This window comes from Metarhizium robertsii (genome assembly GCF_000187425.2).
Source record: "Metarhizium robertsii ARSEF 23 chromosome Unknown MAA_Scf_3, whole genome shotgun sequence".
Taxonomy (NCBI): Eukaryota; Fungi; Ascomycota; class Sordariomycetes; order Hypocreales; family Clavicipitaceae; genus Metarhizium; species Metarhizium robertsii.
In genome coordinates this window covers 387,631-410,543 of record NW_011942171.1, presented here as the reverse complement: position 1 = coordinate 410,543, position 22,913 = coordinate 387,631, and the positions used below count along the sequence as shown (strand labels likewise).

Genomic DNA, 22,913 nt, shown 5'->3' with positions numbered 1-22,913 from the left:
AATAAAATTAATAATATTATTATATATTAAAGTAACATGTTATTATTGGTTTGTACTTTATATATAATAGTTTATAGATAGCTATAGTAGATATTAGTATATAAATAATAGCTGGATCTGGTTAATTTAAGTAGAGGCTAAGTAGTATAATACGTTATGCTTCCTCTGGTTATAATTACCGGCATATCTGGGGCACAAGCTATAGGCCGCAGGGTCTGCGACTTCAGTCTACAGAGGCATTATCCGACAGTAGTAGTCGATATTAATTATGCCGACAGATTCGCCAAGTCGGCTGCAGAGTAGCCGTACTTTGAAGTTTCAGGGGTTACCGAAGTTCGGTAATTTGTGGGTTCATCCCTAAAATGCCGATCTGTAGTAGTTTAACGTTCCATCTAGTAATGCGGTGAATATTTTTTGCGTAAAGGCCTGGGCTTTTTTGGGCTATTGTAGGCCCCACTACTAGTACTACCAGACTGCTCATGCACCACCCCACTTAATTGGACACTCAACACAAATAAGTGTCAATACTCTGTAATGTCCCACGAGTAAGGATTTGGGTGTGCTCTACCCTATATATATAGCAAGTCAACACTTACTATGGCATATCTAGGAGCTATTAAAGGTTTAGGCTATAGCCTAAGTTAAACATGGCATGGATCACAAAACTACCTTCTTTTTTTCTCATTACCAAAGGTTGTCTATAATAGTGCTATAAGCTAATTATATTAAGATGGTAATAGTCTAGCCCAACAAGACATCGTGAGTGTCAGCACAGACATCCAAGTGGTCGCCCAAGCCAATTGACGATTGAGCCAAAAGGGTCAGGTACGAATTGAACTAGCTGCCCCAAGCTAGCTCAATTGACACTATACGGCCACGTCCACAGGTATCTTCAACAACTAGGTCGGGCTCTAGCCCAGACCATAACAAAGGTTTATCTGAGGAGCAAGAACTCTATAAGAGCTACACCGCAATAAGAGTTGCATTTCCTGCGTAGCTATTTATGCACAAAAGAAACCCTTTAGTAGTTTCGGGTTGTGCCCCAGTTTTTCAGGAGGTACCGTTTAGGTAAGTGATATTATGCGAGGTGTTATAGCTCTTTTTGTCACATTAAAGCAGGCACAGCCTCGATAATGCTATCCTGCAGACTAGCCGTGTACGTGTATATCTTATTTATCTTCAACCCGGCTTTGCTGAGAAGGGAAAACCATTGCTCGTGTGTGCGCTCCTGGGACGCTAGGGTGCTCATCATCACAAGGTCGATCTGGGTAGCCTGCCAGGGGACGCCACAATCAGGCAGTACCATATCGTCAATCAGAATAACCGAGTCGGGGGCCATAGCAGTAATAGTATTCTTAAGGATAACTATAGCCTTATCGTCGGGGTAGTCGTGAATAATATTACGCATGTAGTAGATCCGGGCGTTGGTAATAGTCTGCGGCTCGAATAAGTCTTGTGCCACAATCTCAATGCCTGGGTGCTTAATAGCATGCTCTAGCGTTGCGGGAATATCTTGTAGGATAATCTTATTTGGTAACTCGGGCAGTTTCTCTCGAAGAGCAACAGCCTGATGTCCAATTCCGCCTCCAACGTCGATAAAGAATGGCTGTTCTGTTTTAAGCCCCTTGGTCTTCTCCTTGTATGGGTAAGCGTCTAGCCAGGTAGGCATGCCTAGGCGGCCACCAGCCATAAATTGGTTGAAGTGCGTGAAGTTTTCCGGCTTGGATTGGACCCAGATAAAAGCAGGAAGTTCGGTGTTCCATGCCTTCTGGAGAGGCGTGTCAACAGCACTAGTAATATCCTGGTATTTATTTTCTTTGAGAAAATCAGGAAGAGCCTGGATAGCAGGGCCAACATTATCGTGACTATATACTATAATTAGATTGCAAGAAGGCAATATGTAGTTAAAACAGGTACGCAGTACTAACTAATGGTAAATACCACCCCGGAAGCCAGGATAAGTGAATGTCTTTGTGATTTTATTGTTGGTGAAGGTATTCTTCCCGATCTCCTTAATTACTCCATGAGATGATAGGTACCGCAGGACACGCCCTAAAGCCTCAAATTAGTAGCCGCTCCAGATAGGTCTTGACGTAACGTACCCAGAAGCGTCGGTGCCGCGCCAGTCTTTTGCGATAAGACATCGACGGACAGAGGTGTTGGGCTTTCAGCGAGAATGTCAAAGAGCCTCAGATCGCAACCGATTCGAACTAATGCAATCTGGATTTGCTAGCGGAGTATTAGCAGGGCAAATTTGGCGGATTAGAAAAATTCGTACTAGGTACATAATTCTCTGCGCGGAATCCTGAGGGGATTCCAGCGCTTGGGATAGCTTGCGGAGAGCACCCAGAACTTTTCTCTGACCAGCGTTAATAGTGGCCTCAAGAAAAATTTTAGCTTTAGTTAGTAAAGTATACATATTATTAGTATTGAGGGAGATAAGATGATTGAAGTCAGAACTACTCAAAGAATAAGTAAGAAAAGAATAAACTAGACAGAAATAAATATAATATTTGGCTTATAAGTAACTTTACCGCGTTTTACCAAAGTAGTATAATTGTAATAAGAAACTTGTATGATATAAACTTGATACTTGAAGTTATTAGTGATACTTATTATGTTGCAACAAGGTTTGATCAACGCCGAATACCTGATACCTGGCTTTAAATTCCAGGCGGGAGTTAAGCGTAGCACATTGTCGGATATTTAAAATAAGACGGGCAAACCCGTCGCAAATTTACGTGTGACAAATAGCTGAGAAAAGGTTACGTTATATTCTTGGTAGCCTGGTTGCAGGGTGCAGGATTCTTCTCGCAGGTATTTCAAGTACGCAGACTAATAATAAAATTTGTTGTTTCATGTAGCTTATCAAAGATTATGCAATATTTGCGACACTTAATGTCAGATACCCGGACTTTAAAATGGGGCAAGTCGCTGGCCATGCAATTCGTCATGGGAGACGCTGCCTTGCAACGCCTAAGCTCTAGAGACGGCCGGCAACGGCGTGAACTTGAGACACCGACATGCCAGGTGGGCAACAATGGTACAGCAAATACTAATGCCCGCCAGATACCGCTCCCAGCTGCAAATCACAACCGCCGGCATCTTTGATCTTCCTCGTCTTGTTGACCAAGTTGATGCACAAAACAAGCCGTTTTACAACAACTTTTGTCACGTTATGAGACTTATTGTTAACTAAGCTTATTTTCTTAAATAAAAATTATTCTTCTTCTTTTTTCTATCCTTCAGAAGGGTTCATGTCTTTTATCTTTAGTTTAGAAGACTTCCCAGCTACCTGATAAAATCAGGGTCAATAGCTGGCCAGCCTCTGAACTACTAATATTGATGATTTTATGACATCTAGCAATTACGTCAAGTCTGCTTGTTCAACTAACAGAGGCAGCCTTATCCGACAGATATAGTATGAGGCGTTGAAGCGGAACTCCTACTGTGCAAAGCAAGGCACAAGTTGGGCGGAGTCATAGGATTAGGCACTCTTCTTATGTTTACCTGCTTACCAGGTGATATCTTAAGCGGCATATCTTTACAACAAGATGAGCCCTTTTGGCAGGAGAACCGATACTATTTACAGGGTCTTTATTGGTTAAGTTAAAGGATACTACAAGCAAGTTAAGATACCCAGGCTGCTAGGTCTCCTTATTTAGAAAGGTATAGAAACTATTAATAAAAAGCCTGCTCTAAGCGTGAAGGTTCTTGCTACTAAGAATGTAATTAAATTTAGGAGACTATCTAGCGTAAGTATATTAAGTTTTTATATGGGTTTATAAAGCTTTAAAGGCTTTGTTATTGCGTAAGGCTAGAGGGGTAAAATCGCTATAGTACCTAGTAAGCTTTACTTCGAATTCAAATGTGCAAGTAGCGTTTATAAATCGCGGTGTGTAAGTTAACTCCGCTACTACACTGATACGTAATTAATAGATAGGCAGATAGTCCGCTGCTAAAGGAATAGCGTTAAAGGCAGTAAACTATATAATAATCAGTAAGCAACTTGTAGAGGGTGAAGAATAGTGAAGAATCAAAGGACAGGGTCAGAGGAGAGAGAGAATACTTGCCTTAGGCGCCTCTGCCTCGTCGTTCCCTGGAAGCCAAGCCTGGCCGCGGATCATATATGCTCTCCCTGTGTCTAATAGATCACTATAGGACGTGATATAAAAGCTCCTCTAGTCCCCTGCTGTGACATTACTGCTGCCTTCCTTGAACTCATATAGGTCATTGCAATATAAATATGTAGTTTCATGCTCATCAAAAAATCAACAGTGTGGGAACAACAAACCAGACGCACAAGCCACGGAATGTCGCACTTATTTACGCCAGATTTCTAAATGCACGCATCGCGGTGCGTCAGAAGCGAGCGGATTAGCAGGCTTTTAGTTTGAAAATTAGGCAACAAAAGACAGAGGGTATTAACAGCTCAGAGAGTGGCCATGATGGAGAAATCAAGCGAATCACGTCCAAGTTCCAAATCTCTCTTCTTGACTTATACTCAAGATAAGGCCTAGACTTATTCTCAGTAAACCCTATTATGTTATGTCTTGTATAAAATATAGAGATTTATTGATAATTTTCTTGTGCATGCTCTCTTTTATCAGCGTCCCTCTAATACAAGGTTTATGCCATCGTAAAGAGCATCTACCAGTATACGGGAAGCGCAAGATCCAGCGAAGAAGTAGGTGTAAGGCTCTGTATTCCTCATAGATATCTTTGAATATTCAACCGGCCCAATAACAATTATACACTCAAAGTATATCTTGACGTTCGTGAGATTATTGCAGGAGCTTCGTGCGCCTCCATGTGTTCTATGACCGTTATAATTTGACTGCCGTGCGGTTTATCACAATACTTCCGAGTTTCCCACACGGGTCTTTAACTTACTAGCCCCTGGTCCGGCGACTCTACCAGCCTGTACACACCTCATAAGATTAAATTTACTATTAATTATTTAAGCTTTTTAAGAAACTATAATTGTAGGTTTGCTGTCAATGCTCTGCGCATAAATTCAGTGGGTAAACTGTGCACGGCCTTTGGCTGAATTAATATGTAGTTTCATGCTCATCAAAAAATCCTGCTTTTGCGACACCCCAGCATTTATTTACGCCAGATTTCTGCCCTTGGACGGCCTAGTCGACGCGACTACCAAATAAATAAGAAACCCGGATGGTCCCAAGGGTAATATAATTGCTCGGCTTGCACTCTCGCGTCCATCCCGGCTCAGCAAGCGAAGTTACTAGCATCGAGATTAGGAGCTCAAAAGCCCTCCTGCTCATGACTCGTTATGCTATGACACTGTCATGCGCGTGCACCTTGATGTCAGGTTTCATGACGCAAAACGAACTTGAGTCAAGACGGATACCGTAGAACAGACTAAATGTCACACTGTAACTCGTACGATTACAGTTTCAAATTACCAGCCAGTTTTATTGTAAGCTCGTTTGGCTACGATTCCGCGAGTAAGACTTCCAAACCCATACAAGCCACGTGTAATGATCCATGCAACACTCATTGTATCCCAAATTTTGAATTGATTATAAGTATTTCGAAGAAGGTGCCAAGAAAATACTAGACACAGTAGCCGCAGCCCTTCGCATTTCATTAAAATGAGCTCATGTTTTCCTCGCAGTAGGATATTTCACGGCGTTTTCATACTACGGAAGGAGGCTTGGCTTTCAACGACTTTATAAATCAACTACCTATAATTGACAGCAGGCACAGGATGCGTACTTCTCCCGACCGACGGACTTGGATGGTCATTTTCGGTGTTCTGGTGACTATTATCATACTATTTTACGGCTACCAATCTCCTTGGACAAGTCAAGTCGTCCGCCATGGCAGCAACAACCCAAGCATTCCTAATGACGTGCACTTCGTGTACGTGCTGAAGGATGCCAACGCCGACTTTTCCTTTCAGTTTAAGCACTATCTTTCTGTGTATGCAGCCTGGCATTACTGGCAACCGCAGACCATCTATCTTCACACCAATGCCCACGACGACTCCATAACTCGCGCACGAGACGGGGCATCTGGTAAATGGGACAAGCTCATCTTTGGCATGCCCAACTTGAGGATAAACGTCGTGCCAGTGCCCAGTCACGCAAACAACAGTGTGGAGATCACAGTAATGGAGCACAAGTCAGATTTTCTTAGGGTTAAGGCGATCCGAGACTTTGGCGGCATATACATCGACTTTGACGCCCATGCCCTCCGAGATATTCGACCCATACTAAAGAGCGGATTCAACGCCGTCGGGGGAAGAGAAATCAGCGGTCAATTAAACAGCGGGACCTTTATGTCGAAAAAAGGCGCCAAGATGATTTCCCTTTGGCACGAAGAGATGCATCAGGTATATGATGGGGGATGGATCACTCATAGCAACCTCGTGCTCACCCGGGTTGGCGAGCAACTTGTTGCAGAACCGGGGGAGATGTTGATTCTCGACAAAGCAGCCCTAGCTCCAGTAGGCTGGGAAGCCGAAGACTGCAGCATGCTGTTCGAGGTCCATGACGATACACCCCCGGAAACTGGGAGAGGAAAGGTAGAAGGACAACAATTTCACGACGAGGGCTCAGGTCGACCGGGTGGCAACCCCCCTTGGGCTCGGGATTGGTCCAGTACATATATCCTTCATGCTTTTCAGCCCGACCGGCATGGATATATCATCAAGGGCTTCGATTATAATATCACGCCGCGATACGTACTCGAGGGCCGGAGCAATTTTGCCCGCGCCGTTTATCCTGTCGCGAAACATATGCAGGAGAACGGACTGATTGGGTTGGATGACTCGCATCATGGATTATAGTTTGGTACAAACACATCTGACCAACTAGACAGTACTATATATACATGGCATGACATGGCATGACAGGTGTCTGGTTCGAAAGCGACGCTGGGCACTTTTTTATGGCCAAGTTCGGGGGCGGAGTTATCCTACAAGGACGCGGATACAATATATTTACATTGTTTATTTTGTCCATCTCAGCTTCCAGCCACTTGACCTCCTCTTGGTGGAGAGTTCCAAGACGTACGTACTTTCGATGCCAAGCTGTAGATGTCTTTAAATTATGCACCCTTGTGATGCTAGGGTCGCATATCAGGCTTACTTTGCGTCATGTGGCAGCATAAAGCACTGAAACACGGAACCAACGACTATTGACAGCTTGACCGCCTGGATGACAGCGTCTTCTTTGGCAAGTCGCAGCCGCAATGCGCATGTGCGTCTTTTACGAAAGAGCATTCTTGTAGAAGAGTTTTCACTCGCTGCAATGAACACCTTGCACGCATTGAAGCTCGATTCAATATGTCTCAAAGGTTGTCTCATAAGTACTCCGTAAATGTTGAAGCGGTAGCGCATGACTAGCAGGCTGCAGCGCTAGAGGCAGGTAAATGGAAGAAGAGAGATGGATGACCTAGAGCCTAGCGTTTTACACATAGTTTATGAAAGGCTCAAGTGTACGCTGTGAGAGATGTGAGCAGACGATACGGATTCTGATGGACTCTGCAGACTATCCAGATATCCTCGCTCGGTTCTCTCGCTCGATTACCAATGGCGGCGGGCTTGGCTGACTCAAAGCGCAAGATTCGGCCGAGACACCGCGCCCTACGCTCACGTCGATGACTGGCTGCGAATCGAGGGGACCGTAAATGTATCCTCTGCATGTATGCCTTGTGCGGGGAAATCGCGGCGGTGATTTTCAACTCGACAGAGGGACGTCTTCCGATGTTGAGTAACCACAACCACTGCCGTCAGCAACAAGACGAACAAGGCTCATGCGGCCCGGCGTGCTGTTACATCGTTGACACACGCCCAGTCGTATCGTTGAAATACGCAGTTGAGCGCCCGTACTACCGCGAAGCTGCTAAAACGAAGCGGTTTAGAGGCTCCGTCGGTGCTACTCTTGCGTCGGCGCCCCGGAATGGCTCCCCAGTCCGCGGCTTTGATCGGTGCCAGGGTTGGAAACACAAAACGAGAGTTGTCCGTTCCCAACGTGGCACAACCTTGGACGGCGGCAGAGCGACATGACATGACGTATCGCTGCTGCGCGAGGCATGCAGTTCCATCCACCAGACGCGGCAATCAGGCGTCAATGAAGCGGAAAGAGGACAGCCTTGCTGGTCTTGCGGGTTTAACCACTTTGCGCCCGGTCTGTGGCCGTGACCAAAATAGCTGCTGCAACGGCATCCCGGGCCGATTTCTGCGACTTGACTCGACCCAAGGCTAAATATGTAATCACGTCTAGCTTGCAAAGTTGCGACCCATCGTCATTTTGGCGGAGAAGCGTCGGCAAAGAGCCGATTGTCCTAACCTGTAATTGCCAGGGCCCGGTCGTATTCCATAATCGCCATGCCCTCTTGGCATTGCCACGCTGTCGAACCTGGTGGATCATCTGTAGCGGCAGCGTTTCTTTTTGTCCCATCCAGGCTGTTGGAGAGCACGAAGCCACCCGCAGCCTCAGCCGCCCTATTCGAATCCATTGACGGGCCAAGTTTTCTCGGGCTTGTCGCACACGAACAGCCCTGTTGACATGTGGAAAGGCATCCGGAAACTCTCTCGAGGCCATTGCAACGGCGGCAAAGAAAAGGGTCTCGGCCTTGGATAGTGCAGATATCTGCGCAACAACACACATACAACGCCGCCCGAGCCCTGCCGGGTTTAGCTGCGTCGGTGGCGCCGTCTCCTTCACCGACTGTCACGGTGACGTGGGAAAAGTTCTGTGCCCGTTCAGGCAAGGCTTGCTGACATGGAGTTGTTCATGGCCAAATACGAGGTTGCGGCAGCTAGGCCCCAGACAGCTTCAGCCGGATGTTCCCTGTGCTCCGTAGAGCCGAGATGCAGAGTTGCCGAGATGCAGAGAGCCCGGATCGAATCGAACCAGTCGACCAGTGGCAAGTCTGACACGTTGACACGTTAGGTAATGGGGTGGCAGTTGATTCAAATCATACCACAACTGACGCTGCACGAACCATGGATTGGACACGGCGCAGTAGGTTCTTTCGTGCTTTCTGAGCCACTGCCAAGCTCTTTGGCCTACGAGTGAGTGGCTAGGAGCGAGGAAGCCTGCGAGTGTCTTGCCTCGAGTGAGCCCGTGTCTTGGGCCGTGGGCTTGGGGCAAAGGGCCGTTCGTCCCAACCTCACCTTGTTCTGGCACAATTTTCCGGAACTAGAAACCCGTCGTTGGCAGTCAATCGCAGGGAGACAAGTTTCGCCCAGGGCAATATGACAATATGACGCTGCCAAAACGGCCGACATGCGGCAAAGAGTGGTTGGCTGGGGTAGTAACCTCCAGCAGTGATGTGGTTTTACGAGGTGGGCCAAGCGACCCGTCTGCCGATCATGTCGTGTTACGGGCGTGCATGCTTGTCATGCTGGACCTATTGCCACATGGGGTATCGAGCTGGAGGCTGGACCGACGGCAGCTTCGTGATGTCAGCCCGAGCTGCTGTCTCGCCCGCCGTGACGACAAGAGCACACAACGCAACGAGTCCGGGAGACTGCGCAAAACGAGAAAATTATATAAGGCGGCCCTGTGTCTGTCCCAAATTCCAGCTATCCTCTTGCAATTCACTCCTCAGCATCCATCTACTCACTCGAGTCTCATCCCATCCAAGCCCATCCATCCACTTACACAACCTACTTGCACACTTTCCACCACCGCCAATATGCAACTCACCCAGACCATCGTGGCCGCCCTCTTCGCCGCCTCCTCCGTGGCTGCGGCTCCCGCCCCGACCGAAAAGTCCATGCTGGTCCAGGGCATCCCCGAGTGGACCATCGAGGGCGCCCACCGCTGGTGCAACAAGGACAACACCGAGTGCCACTGGAAGTTCGCCATCAACCCCAAGATCTACTCCAAGACGGCCGTCGACTTTGTCGTCAGGAACGCCGGAAGCACCCCCGCCGCCCAGAGCAACGGCGGCGCCCAGAACTTTGGCGACTACACCATCACCTCTGGCTGGAGCGGCCAGTTCGGCCCGGGCAACGGCTTCACCACCTTTGCCGTTGTCGACAACAAGCACCGCATCATTGCCTACCCCGCCTACAGCGATAAGGAGGTCGAGAACGGCCAGGTTGTCTCTCCCGACAAGAGCTACCCGGCTCAGGGACTTCCATAGGCGTTGCGATGAAGACGGACGCTATTCATGACGAATGACGATATTGCTGGCATCTGCTGAACGGGAGGCAGTCATAGTATGGGGGGTGCAGCATCTAATAGCATACTCACTCGGGTTGGACTTGAGGCGACGATGATAGGAAATAGCATTAATGGACATAGCAAATTGACTATAATAGAATATGATATACTCCATTTCCGTTTAAAATATCCATTCGCAACTACGATGTCCAAGGGTGTAATACAGGACAAGGGGAATCGTTTCGTGGTTCGCGCGGGTGGGACATGAGCCCTTTCATGCCATGTGGCAATGCAGGTTGCATAGTCATAACGATCCGGCCTGGGGTCCTAGACGTCTTGCTGAACTTGGTACACGGCTGCGGGGCCGGGGGTCGTAGCCACGAGGACAAGCTGGACGGTGAATAGTGTAAGCTAGATATGTTGAAGGCGTTGAGCAAGGCGAACGGGATTCGTGAAACGGCGAGCTTGCAAGGGCTCTGCCGTCTCTAGCCGGTGACTGCTTTGGGATTCATTTATGATAGGTGTGAACAGATGATCAGTGCAAAGAATATAAACAGCACAATATTATGAGTTTATAAAGAAAAACCTCGGTTAGTTATTTGTAGACTTTTCAAGGATCCTTTTACTTGACCCGTCAAGGCCCTTGACTTGTAGCATTCCTCTCCTTCTAGCGCTGCGATTCCGAAATTTCACCAGAACATCCCTTCAAGCTTCAACGCAAGATTCAATCATACCATCGAGCATCATGCCGCAACCCATGTGCCCTTCTCCACAGGGATGCCAACAGGTCTGGCACTCAAGTGCCGACGAGATCAGCGCGCACTAAATATAGAACTCGGCCCGCCCCGCACTGAACATCTAGAAGGATCCAAAGGTTTGCAAAAACCATCCGAGGGAAGGAGCAATACTGTAAGTTTCCTCATTCGTCTATGTACTCTGACCACAATTTGTCCACGTAAAGGACAGCGAGGAAATATCCGCAAAAACTCCCAACGCAAAGGTCGTGTCGACGGGTGAATGAAGAACAGTTGACAGGTCGGTGGTCCTGCGCCACGACGCAGCTTGCAGAAGTTGCCAGCTCAATCGTTTTATATACATGCAGCAGCCACCACTCGGCAGCTTTGGCCATCATATTAATGACAAGACTGTCCAGCGCAGGAGCATCGCTTTAGAAGGACAACAAAGCCCAGGATACGTATATATACCCCTTCACAGGCGAGCACGGGGTCGGTCACGGCCACGGCCACGCCAGCCTCACGACCAGCTGCACCTCTTGAACCACTCGGCGCGCAAAATGTCCCCCGTGCAGAGGCGGTTCTCGGGCGCATACGCGCAAATCCCCAGCAGGAGCGCCTTCAGCGCGGCCACTTCGTCCCTCGGCACCTCCATCGTCTTGACGACCCTTAAGACGCCGTCGACGGTCCTCATGCTGGACTTGTCCCCCCGCAGCACGCTGTCGATGCCGTACGGCTCGCCGTCCACGTCGACCCTCCTGCGCAGCATGTTGCCCTCCTCGTCGCGGTAGTCGCCGTGCTGCTCCCACCGCGACCACCACGGCTCCGGCAGCTTCCCGAAGAAGCTGACCATTTCGTCGAGCACCTCGTCCGGCCCGTACAGCATGTGGAACAGCGGCGTCTGCAGCCGGATCTCGAACAGGGTGCAGCCCAGCGCCCAAATGTCGCAGCTGAGCCCTACCCGGTCCTTTTGGTCGTCCACCAGCCGCTCCGGCGGCAGGTAGTTCTCCGGCGTGCCCAGGTCCGGCGGCGGCGAGGACTCGAGGTACAGCTGCCCGAGGCGGATCAGGCACACCTCCTCCCGCAGGTACTTGGAGTCGAGGCGCGACATGTCGGCCGCCGGGACGAGGTACCGCGGAGAAAAGGGCGGCAGCGGCCCGCCGTGGTCGGCGACGACGTTGCCCGGCTCTGGGTATCCTATTTGCGAGAGAAGCTCGTCCTCGCTCAGGCCGTCTAGCCCCGAAACTTTGAGCAGGATGTTGGACGGCCGGAAATCTGGTCGTGTTGTTAGCTTATACAACCTCTTTTTTTTCTTTCTGTCTTTTTGTCAAGACAGTCAGGGTCTCACCTCCGTGGCCGACGCCGCTTTCGTGCAGGCAGTTCAACGCCAGCACCGCCTGGTGGCACAGGTTTCTGAGAACCAGACCCGGGTGCTCGAGTCGCTGCCACAGGACGGGAGAGACACACTGGCCCAGCAGCGGGAAGACGATGCACTGGTGCGTGCCGTTGGGCCCGTAGACCGCGAAGCTGTCCAGCGGCAGGGCAATGTGCCGCGCCCCGGGGTTCGTCTGGTCGAGACGCTTCAGGATGGACATCTCGGGCACCCGATCCAGCGACACATCCGCCGTCATGACCTTGACGGCAACGTAGCGGTGGAGCTGGTGGTCTCGACACAGCCACACGGTGCCGTACGCGCCGTGGCCGAGTTTGTGAATGACGCGGTATCTCTGCGTGCCCAGGCGGTCGTGTATGTGTACCGGGTGATGGCCGCCTTCTTGGTACTCGTCCAGGTTCTCTACCTCGTCCTGCTCGCCGTCGTAGTAGGTCCCGTGCGCGGTGGATGCCGGCGCAAACGCAATGTCATCATACGAGAATTGTATTCCCGAATGCATCATGTCGATTCGGTCCAGCTCGCACTCCATCGTTACATTCATGTCTGTAGAGAAACAAGAGGAGGCAATCTGTTTTTTTGAGGCGAGGCGGTTATTTCACAGTGTCTCACTCGGTGTTGGGGCCAACACAACAAAGCGGACGTCAGGCACTGGGAGGCATTCCGGTTCGACAGGGGCAACAACTTTCCCCCAGAGATTCGTATCAGTGAAAAAGACGGTATGCAGTTGAGAATTTACATTTGTCCACTGGCGGAAATGAATGTCCATGTCGACTTGTCATGCCCTTTTTGAACCATCTCGGGAGGCGCCAACCCCCGCAGAGTCATTAGCCTCCATGTTGCCCACAAGGCGCTACGGCGGCCAATGCGACAGGCTCTTTGCTGGTTCGTCTTGTTCGGATTCGGTTGGGTTTGCGAGCTTGTTAAAGGTCACTGATTATGACCAGGATGGAAAAAGCTTGCGTTTTGGCAGGGCCGTTTGCTTTGGTGGCGTCGATCCCGGGCCGTGTGAGCGCTCCCCCTTGCGCAGTTCGTGCACGACGCTCAATCTGGTCGTCGAGAGAGACTTGAAAAACGTGGCCATGTCTCGGTGCAAAGGCCCGCGGTTATTTCCATTGATTGAGATTGACTTGGTTTCATAAAGCATGAGTGACGGCACATGTGCATTGGCCGGTGTCTGTTGCCGCTCATCATCAGAGGCGACCGCGTCGACAAAATATCGACATGCTGTTATGCGCATTGCAGCAAAAGAGCAGCCTGTCAAAGAACGCAATAATCTATTTCGCGATGGCGTTGGAGCAATGTAGTACTCCGTACTCCGTAGTCCATACCATACGGAGTAGTTTTGTTGTCCAATCGGGCAACGCGGAGGATGTGAAACGCGGGGGTCGAAACAGACTAGTAGTAGTACTAGTTGACCTTGATTATTTTTCACCCCGACAGCAAAGGCCCTGGATAGAGCTTAATTGGGATGATCCGTCACGGCACATTTGCGGTGAAAGTTGGTGATGGCTACAGGCGGTCACGAAACGACGACGCGCGCGCGTAGCAGCACCATAAACGCCCAAAGCAACATGCCCACTTTTTGGCCGTTGACTTCCAAGAGCTCCTCCCAGCAAAAAGTCACTCCCGTCACGCGAGTCGGCAACAAGAGCAACAAGTGCAGCCAAGACAATAGTCAACGGTTTCCAGCCTTGGGCCACAGCAGCAGACATGGGTTTCAGAGTCGTCCGATGGCTTCGGAATTTGCGGCGCCAGACCCAAATTTGTGGTTCATCCCTAGTCGCCATGAGGGCGAAAGCCAACTAGCAACGATCCAAATCGTGCCATCTCCCATCGTTGCCAAGTTGCCAATTGACCCTCTCTCTGTCTGCTGAGTATGACGCTCAAGTGGGGTCCAGCACCAAGCTTCTGAGTGGGGTCTCCCGCCCGGCTGGGTAAATAGTGGGTCGGGCCGCCCACTCGGGGCTGCAGCCCGTTTTGGCAACCCATCAAATGGCGCAGCCGAAAACACCACCAAAAAATATAACACGATGGAAAAATAACACAACAACAAAAAGAAATCGACGGAGACAGGACTCGAACCTGCGCGGGCGAACCCAATTGATTTCTAGTCAATCGCCATAACCACTCGGCCACTCCGCCTTGTTATTTGTTGCGAAATCGGTTTCTTAATCCATCTTGAGAAGCTTACACACAGACGAACCACGCTCGGCCCGCCACCCAAAGGGTAGTGAAACATTCCGAGCGATGAATTGTTCCCCAGTATGTGTGCTGCTCATGAGAAGGTGAAAATGGGTTGCTCATGAGTCATCCCGGGGAAATCACCAGCCGATATCTGATGGTAAACCCAGCGCTGGTCACCCACGATGGTGGTTGGAAGCTGAGCCAGAGCACTGTTCCCATACCCTATAGCACGAGCCGTGGGGGACAGCGGCGAAATCTAACGCGCAGTGTAAAGTCTTCTATTCTAAGCAATGTCAATCTCGGGAAATGAAAAAGACATTGCGCCGTGGGTAGCCAGTCTAAAATTCTAGGTCTTGGGGCAATTCGTGGCTTCTCGAATGTTGACATGTAGCCTACGCAGAAAGACAGCTAGAGTCATCACCAAATTCTGAATGCGGATTACGTGAACCTTGTAAAATGGCACACTTGCCAAGGAAGCAAACAACACGCCGGAATTTGTACGCTTCATGCCAAGCACTTCAACACACTCGTACACTATTGTTATGGATTGTTCACAGAGTGTATCCCTATGTGTTTTGCAATAACTTGAGCTCAACACGCAGTATGTTTTTTCCCCTTCTTGCTGCTCGGAAAATCAGCGGTAGTGTTACAAAAAGTATGCCCCGGAACGATTGTGATGACAATACCCCATTGGCTGCGACCCTTCCTATTGTTCAGTATTGACACAAGTCACATATTTACCGAGTACTCCGTATTTTTGATCCAGATCAGATCGTTGTGCAACGCATTTGTCGCTGTGAAGCGACCACTGAGTCTCAAGGCATTTTACTCGGAGCATCTCACCTTACTATTATTTGGACAATTTACGCGAGCTCTCTAGAGCCACGTCTTGCTTGTCCCAAAAATAGAGCCCTCACACATTAGGACCTAGCATCACTGTGTGCCGGTCTTGCGTTGTGGGCGACGTACCGCGTGCCGTGTCCTGCAAGGTTGGTGATGGCTTCAAATTTGCGCCATCCCGCACCACCTCGCTTGTTCACTCTGGGCTGAGGGTCTTCTTGTTGACCCAGGTCGCGGAGACAAATACTAAAAGTGGACCCATATCCAATCCAATGTCAGTCTGCAAAAAAAGTCGAGGCAAGCCACAAACATTGTGGCCAACTCGCGAGTCTTGTTGTAAGTGGAAAACGCAAAAAGAAAAGGACGACGGAGACAGGACTCGAACCTGCGCGGGCGAACCCAATTGATTTCTAGTCAATCGCCATAACCACTCGGCCACTCCGCCTGTTGTCTTTGTTGAAGGATGGTGAGTTATTTAATTATTTGAGGGCGTTTGTGCGCCATTTTCGACGTGGTGGAGATGGTGGTTACGCAGTCATCATCCATGATCCAAGTCTGTAAACGACCCACCGCCCCACCACCCCGCACAACCTGGCTCGCCCCACCTCGTCCCGCCCCGCTTCTAGTATTTTTCGCGGTTCTTCCTTTGGTGACTCGCACCTTCCCAATGTTCACGACTCTGGAACATGAGCACGAGTACCGCTAAACCAATTTCTTTCGTAAAAACGAAAGAAATTGGTTTAGCGGTACTCGTGACCACACTTACCCCTGCCACAACAATGCCGCCAACGTGCAACCTCGCAGCATGTTTGAACCACAATCACGTACGGTATTGTCAGTGGAGCGAGCGAGCGAAATATCAAGCTTCTATTGTGAAGGCACGGCCGGGCAAGGGAAAGAGTACTCAGGTTAGTGTACAGTGGCACTGCCACTGTACACTGCGGTCTGGACTCTGGAGACGGCCAAGAGGGCGAGTTGCGATCCATTCGTTGGTACATGGCTTTATACATGAGTTTGGGAAGCTACCGGCCAAGCCAACTAGTCGCTAATAGGTGGTGAGCTTGAAAAATGCTTGAAAATGCTAGACAACACGTTCTCATTCTAGATATAGGTCCAGGAGCTTCTCATCTCCATCGAACATACGCCCTGATGCCGCCTGGGTTGACCCCAAAGAGCACCGACAATGTTTCCATCTTTTTAGCTATGGAGAGCATCTCTATCTTCTCGAATAACTCACCATCCTTCAACAAAGACAACAGGCGGAGTGGCCGAGTGGTGTTGTCGTGGAGGACACACTTTGGAGTACCAGTGCCTCAACGCTGGGAGCTGTGTCGGGACACACACCAGAAATCATGTATCGATCAGAGCATTGAGTGATGGCTGTCATCATTGAAGCAATCACTGACGTTGCTACCGCAACGTCAGTGCACGTCTTGTCTCGGAACAGGGGTCGTACGAAGCTTACATCCCCAGACATGATGTTGAAACCAGTGCTCAATTAGTTGGATTCGACATCAACTTATATATTATACTATGAAAACATTGCATCTTGCATGCTATTCCGAATCTCGGATACTTGCCAGCTTTCCGCACCGGCTGTGGCCTGCTTGCGCCTCTGCATTGGCTGCTTCATCCACAAAGAATGACCGGTACACACCGACACTGGTGGCGATTGACCCATGCTTCTGATGCGGTGACAAGAACGTCATGTCCTATCATCAAAGGATGGTTGTACACGTCGTGCAACGTGTTATCCGACAGTACGCACGTACTATCCCATCCCAGACGGGGAATAATTTCGCTTCGTGCTCGATTCGCTACGAAACGCAACTCGGCCCGCGCCGCCATGGCCAGAAAACGCCAAACACGGAAAATCAAGCTGAAAAGATGCTCCAACCAAAGCAAAAAGGCCCAATCGAGGCCAAATACATGACTTGTCGCTGACAAGGGAGGTTCGCGGGGACCTAGACCGAACAACATGCAGCAGCCCTAGGCATTGTGGCGTTCTTATCACCACACGCAAATGGCAACTTGTTGACGACGTCGGCATCACTGAGCATCTTGTCAAGCGCCTCATTGTCGTGAAGTGTGCCATTCACAACAACTCCGGCAATCGCGTCAATGTTGTCAATGTTTTCGACCGGATTCCCCCTCAGCAAGACCATATCCGCCATCTTTCCCGGCTCAATCGCCCCCAGCTGGGAGAGCATATTCAGGGACTCGTACGCATTAGTTGTCGCAGTTTGAAGCGCCTGCAGCGGCGTGAATCCCGCCTTGACCATCAGCTTGAGTTCCGTGTGTGTGGCGCCGTTCGGGCAGAGGCCTCGCCCCTGCGGCGTGTCGGTGCCGGCGAGCATCCGGGCACCGGCTATTCGCAAGTTGTTGGCCAGGCCGAGGCGGCTCTGCGACGGCCCTTGGATGAGCGTGCCCGTCACCCAGAGCTGCTTCTCGCCGATCGTCTGGGTGAGGTTTGCGTCGTCGGGCGGAATGCGACTCATGTGCTCGATGAAGTTCATCCCCTGGTCCACGGCCTCTCGCGCGTCGATCGAGTCGGGGACGTGGCCCCCAAACATGATGTTGTTCTTTTGGCACGCTGCTGCTATGGCTTGAAACACGGGCCGGCTCGGGCGCAGGTGGACCTTGATCTTGTTGACGCCTTGCGCCATGAGGTTCTGGACCTCGCTTTCCACTGCTTCGGGATCTTGCAGCCTCTTGACCGTTTCGAACCGCGAGTCCTCGCCGTCGAGCATCTCGCACGTTGTGAATATACGCGGGCCCAGCAGCTCGCTTTGCCCGATTCTTTGCACTGTGTTTTTGACGGCGTCGCAGTTGCTGCCGAGGTCTTGGACGGTCGTCACGCCGTTGGCTAGCAGCGCGGGGAGCACCGAATTATCCGTCGTCGCGAAGCTCGCTGGGTTGTTGCTAAAGTATAAGTGGACGTGCATGTCGGCGAGGCCCGGCATGACGAACATGCCCGTGGCATCGAAATTGTTCTCGGCCCCCGGATTGATCGCTTCGCTTTGCATGCTCACAATCGAGTTGCCGTTGATTAGAATATTCTGCGACTCCTGGACTTGGCCCGTCGCCATGTCGATGACACCGACATTATTGATAGCCAGCGTCTGGGCTTGTATCAGGTTTACATAGGATGACCCTACTACGCAGGCCGCCTGTAGAATCGTTCGTGTATGCATTGCTGTTGTAAATTTGAATTATGTCCACAAAGGGCACAAGTATATGGCGTAATAAAGGAATTGTATGTTTACAATATTGTGGCCCCAAAGGGATTGTTGTAAAGAGCTTTCCGCGAGCACTAGCTTCAACGAGGAGGATGCCGGGGCCTCGCATTTTAAACCGCCAACTTGGTTGGGATCTCTATGCAAAAAGATTAGACGGCTCTTTTGTTCCTTGCCGGCCGGCCCGGCTTCCAGAACGCTACCCATGAGCCCACGGAGATTTTAGGTCGTTGAGGACTGAGATCGGAAACAGCCAGATCTGCGACCAGAAACTGTTGCAGGTTGACGGGGAGAGGGGCCAGAAGCCCCTTCTAACACGGCGGCGGAAGCTTGCTTTCCGCGTCTACAGAGATTTTTAGAGAGCTCTTACAGGAGCTCCGATTGACGGGGGTTATTCTCTTCAGTCTGGATTTTCCGAAAGGTACGGGAGGACGCGAGGACTTGCAAGGACTACGCCCGCGAACGCCACAACCGTTACTTTGATCTAGGTGCTGGAGCGATCTTGGAACTATCCTGCCTGTCGCGAGCAGAATCCCCTGGAAAATAGGCAGGCTCGTGGCTTGTCTTGTAGGGATTTGTGTACATGTGTAAGAATCTGTCGTCTTCCATGTGGTTGATCCCCCCACCTTGATCTTGATGCCGTCTGGGGGAGGTACGGCGCATGCACCTTTGTCTTCTGGGAGCATGGTGTCTAGTTTATCAACTGGCCCTTTCATTAGCCAAAGAGTCACTGGTGTCTAGAATGGAAAAGAACACGGGATTGAAGTCGGGGAAGGAGAATCTTGTTTTCACTCTGACGAGCTCCTAATCACTGGAGCACGATGCTCAATAACTGACTCGTTAAGCGCGGACCATGACACACGTATCATGTATCCGACACACACGCAAAATAATGCATAAAAATTACAATGACTTCAATTTTCTTTTAAACTTTCCCGTCGAAACCAATCATCTTACATGAATCGATACGGTGGACATTGGTCGGTATCAAGTCCAGCTGGTGAGCCAAAAGGCACTGGTCATCTCCAAGCGCGGACATCTTGCGTGAAGGCATTGGGATAAGGTTACATTGAGAATAAAATAAACATTTGCATGAGTTCAGCAGCGTCTTTGTCCTCGTCGGGTCTTATAGTCATGTCGTGTGTCTCATCTGTGTGTGATCCGCGTCATGGTGTTCTCCTACCAAGCGTATGCAAAAGTTAAATTGAGGATGGGAATAATGTCGCCGATCTAGTATGGATCAGTACTATTAGAGGCGAGGTAAAGAGTAATTAACCAGATCAGGTACCTGGTTATTGCCCTTTATATTCTAATATATTAGTATATACTTGTTAATAAAGAAATATATTATACTATCTTCAGGTATGTCTCCTTATACGTAAATATATTAATATATAGTTCTTACCGGATAAATACACTCTACCAGATTGTTTCTCTGTCAGAATGTCAATCAGAGTACGATTGTTATCTACACGGCTGTACAGCATTCTTGGGCTTATACTTCCCGGCGTGAGCACACTGTCGACCTCTCATCGCTTCTTCCGTTGCTTCGGAGTCCAAAATAACGCGATAAGCTTTACAGCTACCACCCTCATAGACAGTCTGCCAGCAGTGCCACAACACATGTGCTCCCAATCGTTTGGATAACGGTTCATATCCAATGCATAAAGAAACGTACTGGTCCTGATGTAATAGGGCTTGTCTGTCCAACCAAGCCATGTCTAACGCGCAAGACAAGTAGGACACTACCCCAAGAATTCCTGGCCCAATTGAAAATAATTGGTTGTCCACAATAGTAGATGCAGCTGAGTTGACATTGTAGCCTAGTCTTGTAAGGGAAAACGGAAGATCTACCAAATTAAGACTCTTGGCAGAGTCGTAAAAACACAGAATATTAGCGGTGGGGCGGTTATCGTCGTCGTCGTTTTGCTGTCGCTGCCATCTTTGTAACTTGCCGTATAAATAAAAAAAAGACGCCGGATTCTCACTAGCACTGCTTCTTTCATATTCCATTTCCTTCTATTTTACAGTTACTACTTACAAGCCACTTTGCGCCTTGCTCTTGTATTCAGGAGAATTTATTGGCTGGACCCATGATTTCAGAAAAGTTGGCACCTGTCGTGTTGATTCCTGCCAGCTGTAACACTCTCTTGGTAGTTGCCCAGGCTCCTGCCCTAGTAACGAGATGACCGGTCGGGGCACAGGATCAAAAATTACCCAGATATCTAGTAAAAACAGCTCCATCTCTCTCCTCTTTTCCCTCTTTATTCTTCTTCTCCCGCAGGACCAGCCACAAAGCTGTAAGTACGTTGCCACGTTTTCCCTTGTGGATTGCCTCGTTGAATGATGAAAAACACTTCCATCAATATCGAATTCCTTGATTTCTGTTTTTTTAATTGATCAAGTGTCTCTTTTCCAGTATGGAAATCCCTTTCCACATCTCCATCACCCACTCAATCCTGCCTCACCCATGCGGCCAATTGACATTTGAACTGTATTTCTGGAACAACTTTGCTAACTTTTACGGTTGATAGATCTTTACCAAGAGTAGTTTTCACGTTTTCCCCCAAGTTTGTGCTATGCTGACTACTTTTCTTTCCAGGTTACCCTTCAAGAGTGAGCAATTACTCCCTCCGTTCAGAGGACCGTACATGAATTGCACACTGACACAGCCATTGAATGCGACAGAACCGATAAAGTTCAATCGTAAGTTCATTTGTCATGCAATCAATGTACGGTAATGCTAACATCATGGTTGCAGATTTACTTACCGCCGTTGTACGTTGACCCTTACCGCTCGAGCCGCTGCCTGAAAAAGACATTTCTCCGACACTCTGAATTTTGGCCTCTTCGCTAACGACTTACAATTTGTGCTCACAAGCCAGTCGAATAAATTTTTGTAAGCCATACAGGTGTCATTTCAGGGGTTTAGGCAGCACTAATATTGGAACGCAGTTTTTCGTACGTTGAACGTGACGCAACTCAGGCTTTCTACGACCCAAATTCAATCAGTCTCATCTTGTCACCTCCAATTCTTCAATTTATACTGACCAATTCATCCTTTACGCTCTAGATTGAAATCATTATTTCGGGACGTAAGTCTAACACGTACCTGCATTTTTGATATATTCATGTTGACCAGTCTCAGCAGCCTCTCTGAAGTACGTGAGTGCCTTGCACCACGATGGCCGACTTGTCGAACACCTCTTCACCGTACCTGCTCATAACCCGATCTCCCAATCTTCTGACGCAAAATTGTTCATTCTCTCTAATTTCTCTCCAAGAAAAATTTGTGAGAGCACGCGCCAAGCCATTTACTCAGACCGACAACTGACCCATCACAACAGAAAGATGTCTCTTCTCCCAGCCCGCGTACGTTGCATCTTCTCTTATCCCATTATAAATTTATATACTGATACCCAACTGTTTTCAGATGGGAGAGTACGCAGTTTCGGCCCCTGGGGCCCCTGCCGCCGCCGCTTCCGCCGCTGCTGCTGCTGCCTCTGCTGCTGCCGCCGCCCCCGCCGCCCCCGCCGCCCGGAAGAAGGGCAAGAAATATGCTGCGAAGCGGCAGCAGCAGAGGTCGACGTGCTACAATTGTGGCCAATTGGGGCATTATGCCCGAGACTGCCGGCTCCCCCGCCACCCCGCCGCCGCCGCCGCCGCAGCGCCACGTGAGTATTATGTACCCTCTGGGTAATAAAGTATTTTAACTAATGAATAGTGTACGCCGGCGTTGTTAATAATTTTTTTTTCAGTGGCTCGGCTGGTGTTTACCTCAAATATATACGGCTGTTGTTCACGTAAGCTATATGACATGACACACCAGACTCTTATTTAAGCTCTTGCTAATGAAATACGGGAATTTAGGGGCCTTCGGGCACAATGCCTCCTGGTGGCCCCCCAGCCAATCCAAATGGGGGGGTGAAAAAGAACAAGAAGAAGAAGGCCAAGGCCGAATTGGCCAAGAAAGCCGAGGAGGAGGAGGACAAGAAGAAGGTCAAGGAGGAGGTGGACGACGAATTTTTTTAGTCTTTTGTTGGTTCTTTTTTTAAAGAAAATATTACGCGGGTTTATCGGGCGGCGGGTATTGACTTCTTAACACGCGCTTTGTGATATCATGTCCTTGTCCAGAAAGCATCAGCAAAGTCCCTGCTCCTTTATATTATTGGCACGTTTATCCCAGCCGCTACATTTGATCTATTTACACTAAGCTACCTGGAGTTTAATTTTGTCTAGCGTAACAATAACAACAACAACGACAACAACAATAATAACAAGAGCAATAATAACGAGAACAATAACTATAGTAGCAATTTCAAGAATTTTGATTTCTTATTTAATTCTTCTTTATATAAATTAAAGGATATCCGTGATTTCT

General features: G+C 49.4%; 6 protein-coding genes across 6 annotated transcripts; 3 read left to right on the top strand and 3 right to left on the bottom strand.

Moving 5' to 3' along the window:
- Positions 1–1,105: 1,105 nt before the first annotated feature.
- Positions 1,106–2,419, bottom strand: MAA_00357 (O-methyltransferase B; the record flags this gene model as incomplete). Its single annotated transcript, XM_007818355.1, has 3 exons — positions 1,106–1,872; positions 2,103–2,229; positions 2,279–2,419. The coding sequence occupies 3 exons, from the start codon at positions 2,417–2,419 to the stop codon at positions 1,106–1,108; spliced, it is 1,035 nt and encodes a 344-aa protein (XP_007816546.1).
- A 3,312-nt stretch (positions 2,420–5,731) lies between these two features.
- MAA_00356 (glycosyl transferase) lies at positions 5,732–6,814 on the top strand (the record flags this gene model as incomplete). Its single annotated transcript, XM_007818354.1, has 1 exon — positions 5,732–6,814. One exon carries the CDS (start codon positions 5,732–5,734, stop codon positions 6,812–6,814), a length of 1,083 nt encoding a protein of 360 aa, XP_007816545.1.
- A 2,423-nt stretch (positions 6,815–9,237) lies between these two features.
- Positions 9,238–10,125, top strand: MAA_00355 (small secreted protein; the record flags this gene model as incomplete). Its single annotated transcript, XM_007818353.1, has 1 exon — positions 9,238–10,125. One exon carries the CDS (start codon positions 9,238–9,240, stop codon positions 10,123–10,125), a length of 888 nt encoding a protein of 295 aa, XP_007816544.1.
- A 1,274-nt stretch (positions 10,126–11,399) lies between these two features.
- On the bottom strand, positions 11,400–12,801 carry MAA_00354 (Protein kinase-like protein; the record flags this gene model as incomplete). The annotated part of the gene is made up of 2 exons (XM_007818352.2): positions 11,400–12,154; positions 12,228–12,801. The coding sequence occupies 2 exons, from the start codon at positions 12,799–12,801 to the stop codon at positions 11,400–11,402; spliced, it is 1,329 nt and encodes a 442-aa protein (XP_007816543.2).
- A 4,459-nt stretch (positions 12,802–17,260) lies between these two features.
- MAA_00353 (amidohydrolase) lies at positions 17,261–18,490 on the bottom strand (the record flags this gene model as incomplete). Its single annotated transcript, XM_007818351.1, has 1 exon — positions 17,261–18,490. The coding sequence occupies one exon, from the start codon at positions 18,488–18,490 to the stop codon at positions 17,261–17,263; it is 1,230 nt and encodes a 409-aa protein (XP_007816542.1).
- A 3,393-nt stretch (positions 18,491–21,883) lies between these two features.
- On the top strand, positions 21,884–22,564 carry MAA_00352 (zinc finger domain-containing protein; the record flags this gene model as incomplete). The annotated part of the gene is made up of 4 exons (XM_007818350.2): positions 21,884–21,904; positions 21,966–22,217; positions 22,291–22,335; positions 22,403–22,564. 4 exons carry the CDS (start codon positions 21,884–21,886, stop codon positions 22,562–22,564), a joined length of 480 nt encoding a protein of 159 aa, XP_007816541.2.
- Positions 22,565–22,913: the final 349 nt, after the last annotated feature.